This window comes from Onychomys torridus, chromosome 3 (assembly GCF_903995425.1).
Source record: "Onychomys torridus chromosome 3, mOncTor1.1, whole genome shotgun sequence".
Classification (NCBI taxonomy): domain Eukaryota; kingdom Metazoa; phylum Chordata; class Mammalia; order Rodentia; family Cricetidae; genus Onychomys; species Onychomys torridus.
The window spans coordinates 135,339,980-135,361,014 of NC_050445.1; the positions used below are offsets into that span (position 1 = coordinate 135,339,980).

General features: G+C 37.9%; 1 protein-coding gene across 1 annotated transcript in view; it reads left to right on the top strand.

Moving 5' to 3' along the window:
* The window catches only part of Kdm5a (lysine demethylase 5A), a 91,065-nt gene that overhangs the window by 29,096 nt on the left and 40,934 nt on the right, over nt 1–21,035 (top strand). The window contains exons 9-14 of the mRNA XM_036180890.1: nt 2,178–2,297; nt 2,840–2,998; nt 7,163–7,344; nt 10,425–10,587; nt 14,509–14,628; nt 18,200–18,394. Of these exons, the coding sequence (XP_036036783.1) occupies nt 2,178–2,297; nt 2,840–2,998; nt 7,163–7,344; nt 10,425–10,587; nt 14,509–14,628; nt 18,200–18,394 (939 nt within the window). The remainder of the gene's footprint in view (nt 1–2,177; nt 2,298–2,839; nt 2,999–7,162; nt 7,345–10,424; nt 10,588–14,508; nt 14,629–18,199; nt 18,395–21,035) is intronic.

A 21,035-nucleotide genomic window follows, 5' to 3' on the forward strand; every position in this document is an offset into this window, starting at 1 on the left:
CAAATTCTCCAGAATTTTAAAGAGCTATTTTGAATGACTGTATAACAACTGTATTTACAGCAACTTGTCTTATTTTTTCCCTTCTCTGACTATTGGTTGGATAATTTTAATATTTTAGTTACTAAGACTTTTTAAATTATAAATTATTTCATTATATAAATAACAGCAGTTTAAAATGTGAGTAGAGCTAAGCAGGAATATAAAAATATTTTAAGGAGATGGAGAGATGACTCATTAGTAAGAGTATTTGCTGCTTTTCCTGAGGACCCAGGTTTGATTCCCAGAACCTACATAGTAGTTCACAACCATGTGTAATTCTTTTTATTTTATTTTATTTTTTTACCATGTATAATTTTAATTCCAGAGAATCCTACACCCTTTTCTGTCCTCCTTGGGCACAAGGCGTGCACATGGTATAGAGACTTACATGTAAACAAAATACTCATACACATACAATTTTTAAAATTAAATTACAAAGTACTAAAGCCCTGGTTTACTTGAAGTTATTCAACTTTTAGATGTATGGTAGTTATTTCCTAGACTTGAGACAGTGATTTGCATTACATTTAAGTAGTCTCTGACGTAGTAACCACTTTCAGAAGATAACCAATTCTTTTTTTTTTTTTTTTTTTTTTAAAGACTGGCTGTCCTGGAACTCCCTCTGTAGACCAGGCTGGCCTCCAACTCAGAGAGATCCACCTGCCTCTTGCCTCTGCCTCCCAAAATGCTGGGTTTAAGGGCATACACCATCACTGCCTGGCTCACAACCAATTCTTAAAATCAAGGATTAGCAAATACTCCCTAAGTGATTATCAAATCTTTTTGTGTTTGTTAACAGCACCACAAATATGAAATACAAAATCTCCTGAAATTGTATAACTAAACACCAAATTATTGAAATAAGACTCAGCTCCTGTGATAGAATGTATGTGATTTTATACACAGAGCTTTGTATTATAGACATTTGGGAGCTGCCATGTGGGTACTGGGAAATAAACCCAGGTCCTCTGGAAGAATAGCTAGTACTCCTAACTCTAGTCTCATGGATTTTTGTTGTTGTTGTTTTTAAGATTTATTTATTTATTATGTATACAGTGTTCTGCTTGCATGTGTGTCTATAGGCCAGAAGACCAGATCTCATTACAGATGGTTGTGAGCCACCATATGGTTGCTGAAAATTGAACTCAGGACCTCTGGAAGAGCAGCCAGTGCTCTTAACCTCTGAGCCATCTCTCCAGCCTGATGTTTTTTAAATTAAAGCTAGAGTTAGACTTGAAACTCTAAAATTTGGGATTTATATATCCATTATAAATAAATGGATGATGTTTATTAACATTGCAAATTTGACTTGATTGTACTTTTATTTTTAATCTTTCTTTTTCCTTCATTCTGTCTCCTTCCTTCTCTTTCTTCGTTTTTCTTGAGAAGATCTTTTAGGTAGCCCTGGCTGACCTGCAACTTATGATCCTCCTGTATGAGTGCTAGAATTACAGACATGCATCATCATGTCTGGCCTTACTGGAAGATAATAATGTTAGGAAATGCCCTGTCTGTATTTATTTTAACAAAATGGTCTCTGGAAAGTAGGAATGTTTGGGATATTTGGATGCAATCAGAGGCTTTTATGGCCTTTTCATTACTACTTGTTTACTATTAGGAGACGTAGAGGCATTTGAATTTCTGGTGACTGGTAGTGTGAAGAAGCCATAGCCTACCAGTCCAGTGGATATCATATTACACAAGCCTTTCTTTCCTCTGTATTTATTTACTTTATAAATGTTAAGAATGTCAGCATCCTTATGTTTGATTCCAAGTTAGTATTCATCTTGGGATTTGTCTTGGAGGCAAAGCATAATACTAGCTCCAGTACCTAGCGCTGTCTGATTATCTCGGAAGAGTGAACATGCAGTTAAGATTCTAGTTTCAAGTAACTAATATGTTGCAAATAACTGATAACTTGTTTTGCTGTGTAAGGGTAAATAGTTTTATTTCAGCTAGAGAAATGATCAAGAAAAGCCATATTTGAGAATTTTATTTATTGTATTGCTGGTTATTGAACCCAGAGTCCAAGAGCATTATACTACTTAGCTACCATTCAAATCTTTGGTATATGAGGGTTTTAATGCTTTCTTTTTCAGTTTCAGTGAGTTTACTTCAGATATCTTTTTTACCCCCAGGAATGTAACAAACCTCGAGAAGCCTTTGGATTTGAGCAAGCTATAAGAGAATATACACTTCAAAGCTTTGGAGAGATGGCAGATAATTTTAAATCTGATTATTTCAATATGCCAGTCCATGTGAGTAGCTGTCATTTAGAGGGAAATGAAGATTTTTTTTTTTTGGTCAGATTTTGTAGAAACCAGGAACAATATAAAAAAGGTTAGAGAACACCAAATCTTAAAATTAGGGACCTGCTAATCTGTTTTTTTATTTTCACTCTGGTTGGTTTGGTTTGGTTTTTTTGTTGTTGTTTTTGAGAATGAGGTCTCACTGTATAGCCCTGGCTGTCCTAGAACTCACTATGTAGACCAGGCTGGTTTCGAACTCACTGAGATCTACCTTCCTCTGCCTCCTGGTGCTGAGATCAAAGGTGTGTGCCACCACAAGCAGTATGAAAAGCATCTTGATGTTTAAATTTTAGTTATCTTTAGCTTTCTAGTTATCTTTAGTTATTTTAATTATCTTTTGCTTTTCCCTTTTCTCAGTGGAGAAATAGAGGAATTAATTCTGCTCTGAGATAGGTGGTGTTTCGTTTGTTTATATCATGTTTTGTACAGTTCTGTATTTCATGTTTTAGGGTTATAGTTACAATGAGTTAATTGTCATCTTTGTTTTATAGATGGTTCCTACAGAACTAGTAGAGAAGGAATTCTGGCGGCTAGTAAGTAGCATTGAAGAAGATGTTATTGTAGAGTATGGAGCCGATATCTCTTCAAAAGATTTTGGAAGTGGATTTCCTGTAAAGGATGGTCAGAAAAAGATGTTGCCAGAAGAAGAGGTGTGGATACTGTTCTATAACTTTTTACTCTGAAGCTGATTTTGCATTTTCATAGAAAACATTCTTTCTCTAATGTTGAGGGACCAACATAAATAATCTCTGATTTTATAAACAATGATTTTTGAACTGGCCTTTGGTGTACATACCTGTAATTACAGTAATTTGGAAACTGAGGTAGGAAAGTTGTAAGTAGTTCAGCTTGAGCTACATACTGAGACTGTCATATACAAAGCAAATCCAGCATATCTTTTAAGAATTATTTTATCTCTAAATTTTAAAGCTAATTTAGTTAGAATTTTAATCTAATTTGAAAGTTGTTTTTTACACTAAGGAGGCAGAGATAGGCAGATCTTTCTGAGGCCAGCCTTGTCTACATAGTGAGTTCCAGGAAAAACAAACAAAACGAAAACATTTTTGTTTTGTGTTTGTGTGTGCCATATGCTTGGAGGGTGGTGTGGGCAGTCAAAGGACAACTTAGGAGAGTCACTCCCCTCCTTCTGTGGAGAGGATTCCAAGGCTCTAACTCAGGTTGTCAGGTTAGCAGCAGGTCCCTTTCTCCACACAGCCATCTCACTGGCTCTAGTTTAAAGTTTGTGCCTTTCTGTTCTCCAGTCTAGAAAGTGGGCTAGAGGGATGGCTCAGTGGTTAAGAATGCTTGTTCCAGAGCTCCACCATGTTCTTCTGGCCTCTGAGGGTACCAGATGTGTATATGATTCACATATATACGTAAAGGCACACATGCATAAAGAAAATCGAGAAAGTTAGATGCATGTAATTGGGTACTTGTTGCACTCCTATAATCCTCCTTAGCAGGTTGAGCAAAGACTATTGCCTGCACTAGGGTTTGTCTGGCCTCAGCAATATAGTAAGACATCATTTTATAAAAAAAGAAAATGACACATTTTTTAAAATTAGTTTTATTGGTATTTTTTGAAATAAGTTTTCTTCAAGAGCTGACTTGGTAGAATTTCAAGTATGCTTTTACTTTTTAGATCTTTGCCCCATTAATATTCATAGAACTGAATTAAGACCCATTTCTTTTTCGTTTTAACTGATCACTTTCTCGTTCTCCATTGTTGGCAATAATTTAAACATATTGTCTTCAATTAGAAGGAAGTAATTTAGGACTGGGGAAATAGCTTGGTGTGCCTGTAATCCCACTACTAGTGGAGACAGCAGGACCCCTAGGCTTGATGGCCAGACAATCTAGGCCAATCTGAACTCCAGGATCAGCAAGTAACCTCATCTCCAAAAATAAGGTGGCACAGAGTGTGGTGGTGTTGACTTAATCTCAGCATAGAGGCCGGAGGAGCTTGTAAATTTGAATCCAACCTGGTAGAGCAAGCCCTAGGACAGCCAGGGCTGTAACCTTGCCTCGTCCATAAATAAACAATGAATACGATGAGATGAGGAGCAGTTGAGGAAGAACAACAACATTTACCACAGATTTGAAACTGACCGATGACTTTAAATTCCAGACCAGTGGTCTTCAACCTGTGGGTCACAACCCTTTGGGGGTCAGATAACCCTTTTACAGGGGTCACCTAAGATAATTGGAAAATACTAATATGTACATTACTACTCATAACAGTAGAAAAATTAGTTATGAAATAGCAACGAAAATAATGTTATGGTTGGGGGTCACCACAACATGAGGAACTGTATTAAAGGGTCACAGCATTAGAAAGGTTGAGAACCACTGCTCTAGATCCTCTTGCTTCCTTCTAGTTCAAGTGATGTGATTACATCATTATTTTGTGTGAGGCACACAAAGTCTTTCTTTCCTACAATGGTAATTGAAAAAAAAATTTTTTATGCTAGAGATGGAACCCAGAGTCTTATATGTACTAAGTATGTGTTAGACCATTAAACAATGCCTCTAGTCCCCTATTCAAACTTCATAGATCCTTCAAGACTCAACTCTAGTCCTTGCTTTTACATAATTTTTTCCTATACTTCAAACCCATGTTAATTACTCTTCATTGACTCTTGAAGATAAAATATTCTCTTCCAATTGCCTTGTCTTAATAACTTTTTTATAGACCTTTTCTCTTCAGCTAGGTTTACTCGTGAATAGTACCCCTTGAACTCCCTGTCTCCCAAGTGCTAGGATTAAAGGCGTGTGCCGGGACTGGAGAGGTGGCTCAGCAGTTAAGAGCACTGGCTCCTCTGCCCAGTACCTACCTGGCAGCTCACAGCTGCCTGTAATTCCAGTTCCAGGGGATCCAACACCTTTACACAGACACACATGTAGGCAAACACCAATGCAAATAAATAAATCATTTTTTAAAGAAGCATGCACTGCCACCAGCTGGCCTCCAATTTCTCTTTTTCTTTTTCTTTTCTTTCTTTCTTTTTTATTTTAGCATATTAGAATTTTTATTCCAGGGCTGCCTTTGGTGTATGGGTGCCACTGCCCATCTTCTTTGATATTTTTCACTGAGATTTATTCTTAATTAAATGTATTTAGGATTTTCGATTCTATACCCTTTGATTCTTAAGTATACTTCTGTCATTTCCTTAATTTTCATTTAAAATTCTATTTGGAGCCAGAATCTCCCTATATACTCCTAGATGACAAACACACCATGTGGCTATGATTCATCTTACCTGTGCTTTCTGTTTGCTGGAATTACTGGCATGCACTGCTATAATACTGGTTTCTTTCTTTTTTCTTTTTTGTTTTTTGAGACAGAGTTTCTCTGTGTAGCTTTGGCGACTTTCCTAGAACTCACTCTGGAGCCCAGGCTGGCCTCGAACTCACAGAGATCCACCTGGCTCTGCCTCCCAAGTACTGGGATTAAAGGTGTGCGCTACCACTGCTAGATCTGATTTCTATTCTTTGTGTTGTTTTATATATAACTTTCTGATATCTGTCTTACAGTTGACAAGTTTTCTGGTTAGCTTTGTGATGGATAATTTATTTTCCCTCTTACTTTAAGGGTTTGGGAATTTTTATTTTATTTTATTTTTTGAGGCAGGGTTACACTATACAATTTTGCTTAGCTTTGAACTTGTGATCCTTCTTTTTGCCTTAGCTTCCTAAATGCTGGGGTTATAGGCATATGCCACTTCTCAGTAAGAGTTTAAATTTTTTGTTCTCATAGAAACATACAAAAGAAAAAAAGAATAGCTGTCTACCTATATCCACATTCAGTTACCAACAATTTATTTATTTATTCATTCATTTATTTGGTTATTTATTCATTCATTCATTCATTTATTTGGAGGGGGTCTCTATATATAGCCCTGGATCTCCTAGGTCTTGCTGTATAGACCAGGCTGTCATTGAACTCACAAAGATTTGCCTGCTTCTGCCTCCAGAGAACTGGGATTAAAGGCATGTGCCACCAATGCTTGGCTGATAGTACCTTTTATATTCTGTGTTTGATTCATTTCTGTCTCTAGAAACTAGGAATTTTCAAGTTTTTCAAGTTCATCTATGAAATAAATTGTGTGTGTGTGTGTGTGTGTGTGTGTGTGTGTGTGTGTTTGTGTTTTATTTTCCTGTGCACTAGTGTTTTGTCTTCATGTCTATGTTAGGGTGGACCTGGAGTTGCAGACAGTTGTGAACTGCCATATGGGTGCTGGGAATTGAACCTGGTCCTCTGGAAGAGCAGCCAATGATCTTAACCACTGAGCCTTTGCTTCAGCTCCATAAGTTTCTTTGTTAATCTTAAATTTTATCCAGTTTTTCCTGATGTATTTCTGGTGAAGGAAAATAGTATAATGACATTCTGCATTATACCAACTTCATATAGTGCTATAAATTCAGGATCATATATTCTGTCAGTGTCCAGCACTGTGTTGTGTATACTGTAATAATTATTCTGGAAAGTTATGCTGCTGGGGTACAGTAGAAGTATAAAAGCAATCTGCTTACATGGGGCAAACTTTTACTGTAACTGTCAGTAGAAACTTGAAAAGTCTGTGTAGATATTTAGATACCAAATATTTATTTAAATTAGTTGTAGGTGCATTAGTTAGATTAGTAGATGAGTTATAGATTTGCTGTGGGTTACAAAGAGCAGGTTATATGCACTGGATGATAGTATGTATTATAAAATAATTGCCTTTTTAGATTCTCTTAAGATTTTTGTTTAGCACTTATAAACTCTGATTTTTTGTTTGTTTGTTTGTTTAACTTTTTTTTTTCTTTTATAGGAATATGCACTTTCTGGTTGGAATTTGAATAACATGCCTGTTCTGGAACAGTCTGTTCTTGCACATATTAATGTGGACATTTCTGGTATGAAAGTGCCATGGCTGTATGTGGGGATGTGTTTTTCTTCTTTTTGCTGGCATATTGAAGATCACTGGAGCTATTCCATTAACTACTTGCATTGGTATGTCCAATCTGATTATATCATATGTACTTAGTGACTTTGCTTTTTGCCGGGGAGGTTGGTGATACAAATTAAATCCAGAGAGTCATATGTGCCAAGTACTTGATTTACCACTGAGCTATACCCTGAGCCCTGATTTTTTTTTTTTTTTTTTTTTTTGGAGCTGAGGACCGAACCCAGGGCCTTGCACTTGCTAGGCAAGCGCTCTACCACTGAGCTAAATCCCCAACCCTATTTTTTATTGTTGTCATTTAATTTTTATTTTTATTTTTTTATTTTTTTGAGACAAGCTAGTCTCAAATTTAGGTGTAGCTCAACTTGAGCTTCTGGATTTCCTGACTCTACTACTTCCAGAGTACTAGGATTGTAGACATGTTTCACCACACTAGCACTGGTATTTTATTTTTAAGATCTAATAATAATAGCTCATATATTACAGAGAACTGGCTTTGAAAGTATTTTTACATAAAAGCATAGTGTATTGAGGAGGAGCGGGGAGTTGTCCCAGACCATCTTCTCTGAAAGTGTGTGTAATTACCCGAGGCTAGAGTTGGTTTTTTGGTTTGTTTTTTGAGATGTTATCTGTTATTTTTTATTTTATGTATATGAGTGTTTCCCCTGCATGTGTGTCAATGGACCCATGTATATGCAGTGGTACAGGCCAAAAGAGGGCCCTGGATCTTCTGGAACCAGAGATGCAGTTCTGCAGTGCCACATGGGCTCAGAGAATTTAACTAAGATACTCTTTCAGAGTATCTAGAACTCTCAACCTCTGAGCCATCTTTCCAGCTCCAAGTTTTAAATTAAATTATGCTTGTGTAATATATGAGAAAATAATTAATGATAATTTTTATTTTGCATGTTAGGGATTAAAAGGCCTTGTTCATGTTAGTATTGAAGTTCTGAGCTATATCCCCGGCCAAATTTTGATATGTATTTTTAATAATTTTCATTTTATGTGTATGTATGTGTGTCTTGAGTGTATGCATATTTGTACTATGTGTGTATAAGCATGTGGAGGTCAAAAGAGTGCTCTGATCACCTTGAACTGGAGCTTTGGGAGGTTATGAGTTACCATGTGGGTGCTTGGTCATAGTATTTTATTATAGCAGTAGAAACTATTTAATTAACCAAGCTATTTACAAAATAGCTATACTTCCTAATTCTCCTAAGTCAGAAGACTTTAGATGTCAGATCCCTGTTCCCTACAGGATTTACTGCAGTGATAAGAATGTTTGGGGCAGGAGGCTAGAGAGATTGCTCAGCAGTTGAGAGCAGTTGCTGCTCCTGCAAGAATATCCTGGGTCCTCTGAAAGAGCAGTGATTTCAGCCACTAAGTCATCTCCATTCCTCCAGTTTTGATATATCTTGACAGGCAAAATGGGATATTTAAACTTATAGTTGAAAGATTTGATTTGGTATTTGGAACTTAAAACATTTTTCATTTTAGTAACATTTCCTCTAAAAATGCCTAAAATGTAATATGCAGTAAATAAATTCCTTTTTTTACCTCAAAGATTTTTATTCACTTAACTAATCCCCTTTCTAGTATTAATACTATTTTAACTGGCTGTCTTCTTTTGTTCTTTGTGTGTGTGTATCTGTCTTCATTTTTAATACTAATTAAGAGTAAATGAAATTGGAAATTACTACCTTGGTTAGAGTAGGCACATTTCAAGTGCTTTATGGTCATATGTGATTAGGAGCTATTTGATTTACCAGCTCAAACAAAATTTTGTTTGTTTTTTCAAGACAGGGTTTCTCTGTTTGGTCCTTGCTGTCCTGGAACTCACTCTGCAGACCAGGCTGACCTCAACTCAGAGATCCGCCTGCCTCTTCCTACTGAGTGCTGGGATTAAAGGTGTGCACCGCCACCACATGGCCACAAAATATATTTTTTAAAATACTGCTTTTTTAAAGATTTCTTCTATTTTTCTTTCATTCTATTTATGTGTACGTATATGAATCTGTGCATGCATGAGTGAGTGCACACGCATACACCATAAGAGTACAGGTGCCTGTGGAGGCCAGAAGATGGCTTTAGATTCCCTGGAAGTAGAGTTACAGACAGTTGTGCGCTGCCCTATGTAGACGCTGGGAACTGAACCTGGATATTCTTGCAGGAGCAGCAACTGCTCTCAACTGCTGAGCAATCTCTCTAGTCTCCTGCCCCAAACATTCATTTTACAGCTTGTAGTCAGTCATTCAGGGATGTCGGGGCAGAAATCTAGAGGCAGGAACCTATTCAGAGGTCGTAGAGTACTCCTTACTGGCTTCCTCTTCATGGCTTACTTAGCTTGCTTTCTTCCAGCACCTAGGACCACCAGCTTAGGGTATATCGCACACGGCTAGCTGCACCCTCCTGCCTTAGTCACCAGTCAAGACAGTGTCCCACAGGCTTGCTCACTGTCAGTCTGCTAGGGTCATTTCCCGCTTTAGAGTCCCTCTTTCAGAATGACTCTAGCTTGTGGTAAGTTTATGTAAAACCTAGCCAGCACGATTTCCTAATAGTTTATAACTATTTAGTATTCAAAATGAACTCTAATCCACTAAAATATAATAGGTTAATGATGCCGGGGTTTTGGTCTTTTTGTTGGCAACTATATTTAAAGTTTAAGTAGTTTGTAGTATTAACTTACATGGATAGGAAAATTGAACTTAATGAAGTTATTTATACGCGTTCTGGAGATAATTGATGCTTTGCTTTAACTATTGTGATGGTAATTGGAAAGACTCATGTTCTGGGAATCAAGACAGTGAGTGTGTCCATAACCTTTTGAACAGTGATTTCCATGTGACATAGTTTCTGTTCGAAAGGTACTTTTACTAGTCCTCTGTTCGTGTGCTGTGGATTATTTCCCAGTGGCAGTGAGTGTGTATCTTAGTTGTCCATATAGTCTTGCCTTATTTCCTGTTATTATTAGTAGCATAGATTTATGGGATGGTTGCCAGGATTCTGGTCATATAACCTATGGCCAGGAATATGACAAGATTAATTATGATTTAGTGGATTTGAATGAAAGACCCTGGCTTCATTGGTACCATGTTCTACCTAGCTAAACAGTTATTTCTTTTGCTAGGGGCGAGCCAAAGACATGGTATGGTGTACCATCTCATGCTGCAGAACAACTGGAAGAGGTGATGAGGGAGCTGGCCCCTGAGTTATTTGAATCACAGCCTGATCTCCTACACCAGTTAGTAACCATCATGAACCCAAATGTGCTCATGGAGCATGGTGTGCCTGTGAGTCTTTTTGTGTCTTCTTTCAGCATTTTCAAAGATTTTCTAGCTTTTGATTAGATAGAATCACAAGGGTGTTTTTGTTTTGATTTGGGCAGGGGTTTGTAACTATGTAAAAGGCCCTGTAGTATAGACGAATTAGAATTTATACCTTGAATAGAACTTCAATCTGATTAAGAAGGGGTGCTTTAAAGTATGAATCATATATTATGTCTTACAGCTACCTATTTGAATAGGCTCCTGTTTTTATAAAAACTGTTAATTCTTTGTTCTTTTTAAGCTTCTGTTGTTGTTGGGTTTTGTTTGTTTTTTTTTTATTTAGAATGTTGCTTAGTAGCTCTCTGTGTAGCCTGGACTTACAGTATAGACTAGGCTGGACTCTGACGCATAGAGATCCCCCTGCTTCTGCCTCCCAAGTGCTGTCATTAAAAGTGTACACCACCATGTGTGTGTGACTCTGAGAAGTTTTTAAAAAATATCTTGTATGGTCATTTTCATTCAGTTTAAAATACATTTTTGTTTTCATTAAGACATTCAATTTTCACAAATACATACACGTTTCTCTCTGTCACACACACATACACACACACACACATATATTCAAATGTGTACTGTGGATGTTTTCCAAATGTATGAGATTTCAAAAATATTTTTTTGAAGATTTACGTAATGTATATGAATGTTTTGCCTGCAAGTATGTATGTGCACCATGTATATGGTGGTTGTCTGAGGAAGTTAGAAGAGGGCTTTGGAACTGCAGATGAGGATGGTTGTGAATCACCATGTGGGTGGTGGAAACTGACCTAGATCCTCCTTAAGAGCAGTAAGTGCTCTTAGTGGATGAGCCATCTCTCCAGCCTTTGGGAATTTTTTTTTAAGGTTTACTTTATTTTATGTGTATGAGTGTTTTGTTTCATGTATATATGTGCCCTATGTGCATTCCTGGTGCCTTCAGAGGCCAGAAGAGGACACTGGAATAGGCATTACAGCTTGTTGTTAGCTGCCAGCAGGTGGTGGAAACTGAAAGAGCAGTAAGTGCTCTTAACTGCTGAGCCATCTCTCCAGCCCCCTTTTAAAACATTTTTGTTGTTTTTAATTGCATTTTTTGGGTGCTATTTGTGCTTCTGTTTGTGAGCTTATCCTTTAACAGCTGAGCCATCTTTTATGCCTTGTTGTGCCATGGTGCATGTGTAGTAGTTTGGAGAACAGCTTGTTAGAGTCCGTTCTCTAATTATACCATGTGAGTCCTGGAGAATTCAGGTCATCAGTCGTGGTAGCAAGGGCCTGTTCCTACTGAACTAACTCATGACTCTCAGATCTCATGTTCTGTGTTCTCCCTACTTAACTAGACTAATCAAGTTCTTTAAAGTGATAGCTGTTCTAGTTTCATTCTGTTACTGTAATAAAAATACTGATCAAAACAACTTAGGGAAAGGGTTTATATCAGCGTAAAATTCCAGATTATACATAGTTCATCATTGAGGGAAATCAAGGCAGGAAGTTGAAGAGAAGCCTGCATTGCTATTCCAACACAGCATTTCCTCTGGCCAAGGAAATGAAAGCTAAAAAATACTGTAAAAACCATGGAGAATACCTCTTGTTGGCTAAGACAGGCTGATGCTTAGCTATCTTTTTTTGTATAGCCCAGGACCATCTTCCTAGGGAACAGTACCATCACATGGTGGGAGCTGGGTAGTGCACTGGCCAGCCTACATTAATCAAGACAGTCCTCTTCCATAGGCCAGTCTATTCTAGGACATTCTTCAGTTGACACACTACTCAGGTGACTGTTGTGACAAGTTGACAGTTAAAGCTAACTAGGAAAGGAATTTTTTTTTAAAAGCTGGACATGGTAGTTCATGCCAGTCAGGGAGTCCATTTCAGGTTTTATATTTCATTTTGTTTTGTTTAACTTTTATATTTATTTCTATTGGAGAAAGGGTCTTACTATAATATAGCTCTGGTTGGCCTGGAACTCACTATATTGACAGTATGGGCTCAAAATCATAGATACCTACCAGCTCCTGCTTCCTAAGTGCTAGGATCAAAGGCGTATGCCGTCACATTTCAGTTTTTAAATATAGAAGATAATAATTGGACAGTAGTGGCCACACGCCTGTAATCTCAGCACTCTGGAGGCAGAGGCAGGCAGATCTCTGTGAGTTTGAGGCCAGTCTGGTCTACAGAGCAAGTTCCAGGATAGACTTCAAAAGCTGTATAGAGAAACCCTGTCTCGAAAAACCAAAAAGAAAAAAGAAAGGAAGAAAGAAACCCTGTCTGAGGGCAGGGGGAGAAGATAATGACATAAAAATGTACTGTGGAATCTCCTTTTAGCTCAGATTTGTTTTTCCTTTTCCTTTTTTTTTTTTTTTTTTTGTGACTGAGTTTTGCTTTGTTTTGAGACCTAGTCTTGGGTAGCAGCTGGCCTGGAATTTGCTATATAAGCTTGCTACATACAATTTGCCATTCGTTAAAACTTTTCTTTCTTTATTTTTATGAGCTGCTGAGGCTGGAACTTAGGACCTTGTGCAGTTGTTCTTCCACTGAGCTACATTCCCTCAGAACTTACTTATTTTGTGCAGGTTTGGCACTGAACTTGTGATCCTCCTGTTTTGGCCTCCCAGGTTCTGAGTTTATAACTATGCTACCACATTCACTTCATATACTTGTAATGCAAAGATAGATAAAATAGTTTGTTACTGTTGTCTTCAAAAGGTGTACTTAGACTAGGACTTAGCATATTAAAGTTAAACGTATTCAAAACAATTATTGCCACTGTCTTGGAATATCTTTCATATTTACATACTAATTCTGTCTGAATTAGAAAACTGACATTTATCACTTGGTTACACTGTCAGAAGATCTTTTTAAAAGTCCTAATTAAACTAGTATTAAATTGGGCTTGGTGGCGCACGCCTTTAAACCCAGCAATTGGAGGCAGAGGCAGGTGGATCTCTGAGTACCAGGCCAGCCTGGTCTGCAGATAGAGTCCCAGTACAGCCAGGTCTGTAATACAGAGAAACTTTGTCTTGTGTGGAAAAACCTAAATAAATAAATAAAATAAAAAGAAAATGGTATTCAAATTAATTAAACAATACTCATAGTATTATCACAAAACAAAGTAACATTTGAAAAAACTGCTTGGGGGATAGATATCTTATGACAGTAACTGATAGATTCTAAAAATTATATGATGATTCTAGGGAATTTAATCATTTATTTCTGTTTACAACACAGGAACAAAGAAAATGATTTTCTTAGTTTTTAAAGAAAAAAAAAAAATTTTTAAACAAGATCTTACTTGGCCCAAGCTTGTAGCAATGAATGATGTAGATTCTGTGTTCCTCCTGTTTCTACCTCCCAAGTGCTGGGATAATAGATATTCACCATTAAGTGTAGAAATTTTAACTTCGAAAGAGAGTACCATTTTCTGTTTGAGAATTTCTTTTGGCTGCTAATTCTTTTTTTTTTTTCCAGAGTTGAGGACCCGAACCTAGGGCCCTGCGCTTGCTAGGCAAGCACTCTACCACTGAGCTAAATCCCCAACCCGTAATTCTTTTATATTGTAATGTTAATCAGTATTTTAAGAAAACAGTTCTAGCTTTTTGTTTCGTTTTGTTTTTTAGACAGGCTTTCTCTGTGTAGCCCTGGCTGTGCTGGAACTAGCTCTGTAGACCAGGCTGGCCTTGAGCTCACAAAGATCCACCTGCCTCTGCTTCCCGAGTGCTGGAATTAAAGGTGTGTGCGCCCCACCACTGCCTAGCTGTTCTAGCTATTTCTTAAATCCTATTACTATTTCCGATATGTATAAGGTAATGCGCTGTTATTTCCACTTTTAGAAAATATCTTTGAAGTTATCTGAGTGAACCTGTCTTCCTTTTTTTTTTCCTTTTCTTTTAATCCCTGTTCCTAATTTGCATTTAGGTGTACAGGACTAATCAGTGTGCTGGAGAGTTCGTTGTGACGTTTCCTCGTGCCTATCACTCTGGATTTAACCAGGGATACAACTTTGCTGAAGCTGTGAACTTCTGTACTGCTGACTGGGTCTGTTCTATAGCACGTGGCTGTTGTACGTCTACTAACACCCCTATAAAATGTAGTATTTTACTTAGCTGGGTTTTGGGTAGGGCCCATGAGTATTTCAGGGTTTATTGGAATAGCTATTGGAATTTAGAAATTTCATTGCATTGTTTATTCATTATTTTCCCTGGTATGTTTGCATTACAATGGGCAGTTATTTGTTTATTCTTTTCCTGAGGGGACTACATGGTACCTCTGTCTTCATTTTCTCTGAGTACTTTTGAATCTTAAAATGTATGAATGATAATACAAGAATTGCTGTATCAAAATGCAATTAGTTATGGCTACATCATGATAGAGAAAAGACTGCCAAAGATTGAATACTTAATATACACTGGCTTTATTTTTTCCCCAGTGATGTTCTTTGGCCTATTAACATTTTTGGTGGGGGAACCCTTTTGTAACACTGATCTTATATTTTCTGTGGGCAACTTAATCTGACTACATTTCATAATTAATCATACAGGGAAAATATAGTGGGTATTATTTTATGTTTTGATGTGTAGCTTTGCTGAGTTGCCTACCCTGCCCTTGAACTTCTGGGCTCTGTGAATTTTCTTGTTTTGGTTCAGCATTTAAAACTCCTTCCTTATTTGGCTGTGGAATCATATAATACAGCGTAATTAAGATTCAGTTAAGGGTTTGCTTTGGGCCTGAGCTCTTTTAAAAATAGCTAATGAGGGCTGGAGAGATAGCTCAGAGGTTAAGAGCACTGACTGTTCTTCCAGAGGTCCTGAGTTCAATTCCCAGCAACCACATGGTGGCTCACAACCAACTGTAATGAGATCTGGTGCCCTCTTCTGGCTTGCAGGCATACATGATGTATATACATAATAAATAAATAAATCTTTAAAAAAAATAGCTAATGATATGATTTATACCATGCTGGATAGGTATAAGACAGGATGCAGGATGATTCAGGTAAGAGTTGAAGATGATCTCAATGTCTTTAGCATACTCACCAATATGCACTTCATTTACTTATCTATCTATTATTTATTTATTTATTTGAGGCAAGGTCTTACTATGTAGTCCTAGCTGGCCTGCAACCCCTTATGTAGACTAGGTTGGCTACAAACTCGGATCCACCTGCCTCTGCCTCCTGAGTGCTGGCGTTAAAGGTGTGCACCACCATACCTAGCTAATACTGATATTTGATCTTGAGGAACTTTTAATTTTAGTGGTCCTAAGACTTTTGGATTTTGTTGAGTTTTGTTTTGTTTTGTTTTGTTTTACATTTGGTATATGTGCCACAGCATGCATGTGGAGGTCATTAGACATCTTGCAGGAGTTGGTTATACTTCTACCATGTGGTTCCCAGGGATTGAATTCAGGTCATCAAGCTTGGCAGCAAAGTGCCTTGTCCTGTTGAATCATCTCATCAGCCCAAGGGCCTAAGTCTTTTTCACCTTGTGTGTCAAGACACTAATAGATTGACTTACTAACCTTAAACAAGTTAAATGTTAGAGTTGAGAGTTGTTGGTACTTTTAAGGTGAAGGTTATGATATGAATAAAAACTTTTATTTATTTATACAGTGTTCTGTCTGCATGTGTCCTTGCAGGCCAGAAGAGGGCACCAGATCTCATTACAGATGGTTGTGAGCCACCATGTGGGTGCTGGGAATTGAACTCAGGACCTCTGGAAGAGGAGTCTGTGCTCTTAACCTCTGAGCCATCTCTCCAGCCCATGAATGAAAACTTAACAACAACCTTGTCTCTAGGGCTATAGGGCTAACTTTTTTATAAGTTGCAATGAGTATCATTTTGGCTTTCTCACATATTATAGTAATTAAGGACTCCAGAAACCCTAGTTTGGTGGCTCTTCTTGCTTTCGTATTGTAGCTATGTGAGAAATGCTTAAAGAATAAATGTTTAAGAATAAAATGTGAGGCAGGCCTAGTGGCTCTTGTCTGTCATCCTAGCACTTGGTAGGTTGAGGCAAGAGGATTGCCATGAGTTTGAGGTCAGGCTGGGCTACGGTGTCAGAAACCCTGAAGGGTACAGAGTAAGTTACAGAAGAGCTGTATGCCATTACTAGGAAACTGGTTGCTAACCACAAGTTCAAATACGTTTTCTTGGATTGTTTAATGGGTACAACTATACTTTGGTTCAGATAATTAATTCTCTCATACACTCTGTGATCCTGATTCCTTTCTGCCTTTCTCAAAATGGAAGAGAATTCTAAAAGGCTCTTAAAGGTCCACTTTCTTATTTTCCCCCATTGTGTTACAGTTTTATATTTAAATAAGATAGCTTTCGCCACCACAATGTTTTCACTGAGTATAGGAATATGAAATGAGTGTGTGTAGTTTGTCATACTTTGGATTACAAACTGGCTGTAGAAATTTTCAGATTCCATCTTTTTGGGGTGGGGGGCTGAGGATCGAACCCAGGGCCTTGCGCTTGCTAGGCAAACGCTCTACCACTGAGCTAAATTCCCAACCCCCAGATTCTATCTTAAGGAGACTTTATATTTGAGTTTGTTTTATTGGAGATGCTGTTCTAACCCAGGCCTGTGCTTGCTAAGGGCATGCTGTACCACTGAACCACATCTCCAACTACATGTGTTGATTTGTGAAAAGTGGTCATTTATAGTCATTTATTGTATTTTACTGTTAGAGAAAACAAAGTATATTCTCTAGTGATTTCACAGTTTTGAAGTCTTTATGTAAGGCTGCTTGTTACTGAAAGAATTTCCAGACTCTGGAATCCAAATTATCCTTTGCTTTGTTTATTATTTTTTTAAAATGACAAATCAGACTATGTAAATTGCATAAGTAATAACCCCCTTCTTTCTTTTTCATTTTTTGCCCTTTCTGATAATACTTTTTTGTTGTTCTATGGAATCTTAAAGTTTGAATACTTCCACTTTATGACCTGAACGTTAATTTTTTTTTTTTTTTACAATGTATTTTCTTTTTTGCTTAATGGTAGCACTGTGTTAGACTCGGTTAAGAGCTTGCTGCCTCATATAACAAGGCACTTCACTTTTTTATTTCATTTTTTTTAAATGGAGTCTTATGTGCCCCAGGCTGGCCTTAAATAAGCAAAGGATGGCCTTGAACTCTTGATCTTTGTATTTCCCAAATGATGGAATTACAACTTTATGCCACCCTGTCCTGCTCTTTCGTTTCTTTTTAGTTTTGATCTGTTTTTCTTGAGACAGGGTCTCACTATGTAAACCAGGCTGGTCTTGAACTCACAGAGATTTGCCTGCCTCTGCCTCCGCAATGCTGGGATTAAAGACGTGTGTCAGTAGGCCTAGCCTTCTTCAGTTTCTTGGCATATACAATGGTGTATACAAGAATCTGCAGCTCAGAGCAGAAACTTAGCATCTCAGCTTATGGACATCATCTGGAGAAAGACCTGTAAAATTTTGGCTGGGTTACAGAGAATTACTATTTATGTTATGGTTTATGTTTAGATAGGATTTACTTTATTTTTTTATAATAAAAGTGAATACCTGAAGGTAAATAGAGGTTCTGAGCTAGAATATATCGTAAGTAATTTAATTTGGAAATCTGTTGTTTTTAGTTGCCTATTGGACGTCAGTGTGTAAATCACTATCGACGGCTAAGGCGCCATTGTGTCTTTTCACATGAGGAACTCATTTTCAAGATGGCAGCTGATCCAGAATGCTTAGATGTAGGGCTGGCTGCCATGGTTTGCAAAGAGTTGACTCTCATGACTGAAGAAGAAACACGATTAAGGGAATCAGTTGTACAAATGGTGAGTATGCTGAGTACATTTCTTTCCTCTTTTAAATAGCTGTTTTGTTTTATTTTTTGTTCTTATAAATTACACACACACACACACACACACACACACACACACACACACATATACACTGTATTTCTATCATTCCCTGCTCCTTGCTCCAACTCCTCCCGTATCATCCTACACATGCACACACCCCTCAAATTCATGGCCTCCTTTTCTTTAATTATTATTGGTACATGTATATGAGTTAATATATAAGTACAACCTGCTGAGTTCATTTTGTTTTGTTTTTTGGTTTTTCAAGACACGGTTTCTCTGTAGCTTTATGGAGCCTGTCCTGGAACTCACTTTGTAGACCAGGCTGGCCTCGAACTCACATAGATCCATCTTCTTCTGCCTCCTGAGTGCTGGGATTAAAGGTGTGCTCCACCACTGTCCGGCTTGAGTTTTCTTTTGCTTGTACGTATATGTTTTAGGGCTGACTATGTAGTATTAGATAACCAATTAAAGGACTCATTGCTAAGAAGACTGATTCTCTCTCTGAGTTGTCAATTAATTGCCTGTAGCTCTTCATGGGTGGTGTGGGGGATGGGGCTTGTGAGATTTCCCCATTCCTCATTGGCATGTCAGCTGGTGGTATCATTGTTCAGATCTTGTTTGTAGGCTACCATTTTGTTGAAATTCCATGAGTACAACTTCCCTGTCATATATAGAAGGTACATCTCCTAGCAGACACTCATCTATCTTTCATTGCCCCCCTTCCACAATGTTTCCTGAACCTTGGGTGTAGGATTTATATTGTAGATGAGTCATTTGGGTCTGGGCAACCCACAGTCAGTTATTGTCTCCATTTTGGCTAGTTAGGGGTTTTTATATTGGTCTCTGCCTGCTACAAAAAGAAACTGCTTTGATGAGGGATGGAAGCTACACTTAAGCAGTGATTATAAAGCTAAGTATTTAGGATGCAGCTAGAAATTATCCAAGTTTAGGAAAGTGGTAAATTCTTCTCTAGGTAATTGGCTAGATGTACAGTACCGGGTATGAATTCCTTCTGTTGAGTGGGCCTTAAGTCCAGTTAGGCTACTGTTAGTTTGCCACAATATAAGTGGCACCATTGAACCTTTGGTGCCATCTTGCTTATGTTGGTCATTATGTTGTGCTTTGTAAGTGTCCCAGCTGGGTAGGACTATTGACTGCATTTCTCCTTTGGCAGCCTGCAGAGTTCCTTCTGGTATTATGAAAGCTAGGCCTCAGGAAGGAGGCTTTTGGGTTAGATTGAACTTGATTTCTCTGAATCCTGTTTCCAAAGTATATGGTATCTTCAGCAACAGGGACTTAACTTCAACTTCTGGGAGGCAACCAAGGACGATGTTAGCCTATATTCTTTTGGGAGTCACTTAAACTCACTTGACCAGCAACTTGAAAGGAGATTTCTTTTTCATGTCTAAAACTGGGTTTTTTTGTTACATACTCTGTGAAACTTAAGGGGAACATTATCAAGTGTCATATAACTTTATTTAAACTGTGTGTGTGTGTGTCTTATTGGGGTGTGTGTCTACATATACGTATGTATATTTTACATAAATAATATGATTCTCTATAGCTTTTATAAATACCCTTAGTGTTATTTATCCCTCTTTGTTCCTTCTCCCTCAGTATTGTTCCCTTCCCCCCATGTTTTCTATTTCCTCCTTCATAGCACCTGTGTACTGCTGTTCTCTCTAGAATTATGCCCACCCAATCACCACCCACTGAGATCCTCTTTTTCTTTCCTGGTTTCTGTGGTTTCTCCAGGTTATATACTTACATCTGAAGATTCAGAGCTAGGAGCCACAATTAAGAGAGAACTTGCAGTGTTTCTCTTTCTGGGTCTGGGTTTCCTCACTCAGTATAATGTTTTCTAGTTCTTTCCATTTACCTGCAGACTTCATGATTTCATTTTTCTTGCAGCTGAATAGTATCTGTTATCTATATGAAAAACATTTTCATAATCCATTCATCAGTTGAAGGACATTTAGGTTGTTGCCATTCCCTAGCTATTGTGAATAGAGCAGCAATGAGCATGGCTGAATAAATATCTATGGAAAAGAATGTCAAGTCCTTTGGGCATGTGCCAAGTAGTGGTATAACTGGGTCATAAGGAAGATTTATTTTCAGCTTTTTGAGAATTCTCCAACTGATTTCCAGATTGGCTGAACTGTTCGCAGTCCCACCAGCAGTGAGTTGAGGGTTCTCCTTTCCCATATCTTTGTATTTGTTGTCAGTTGTTTTGTTTGTTTGTTTGTTCCTTCTGTGTGGAAGTGTTCTGCCTGCATGTATATATGTGCAGCACATACATGCAGTGCCCTTGGAGGGTAGAAGGTGGTATTGGGTGCTTTGGAACCAGAGTTACAGAATAGTTGTGAGTGATGTGGGTGCCGAAAACTGAGTCTAGGTCCTCTGGAAGAACACCCCGTGTTCTTAACCACTGGGTCATCTCTCCAGCCCCAGTTGTTTTCTTGATCTTAGCCATTCTGACTTGAGATTTGGGGTGTGTGTGTGTGTGTGTGTGTGTGTGTGTGTGTGTTTTGCCTATGCACCAAATTTGTGCCAGGTACCCACAGAGGCCAAAAGAGGTTATCAGATGTCATGGAACTAGAGTTAAACACAT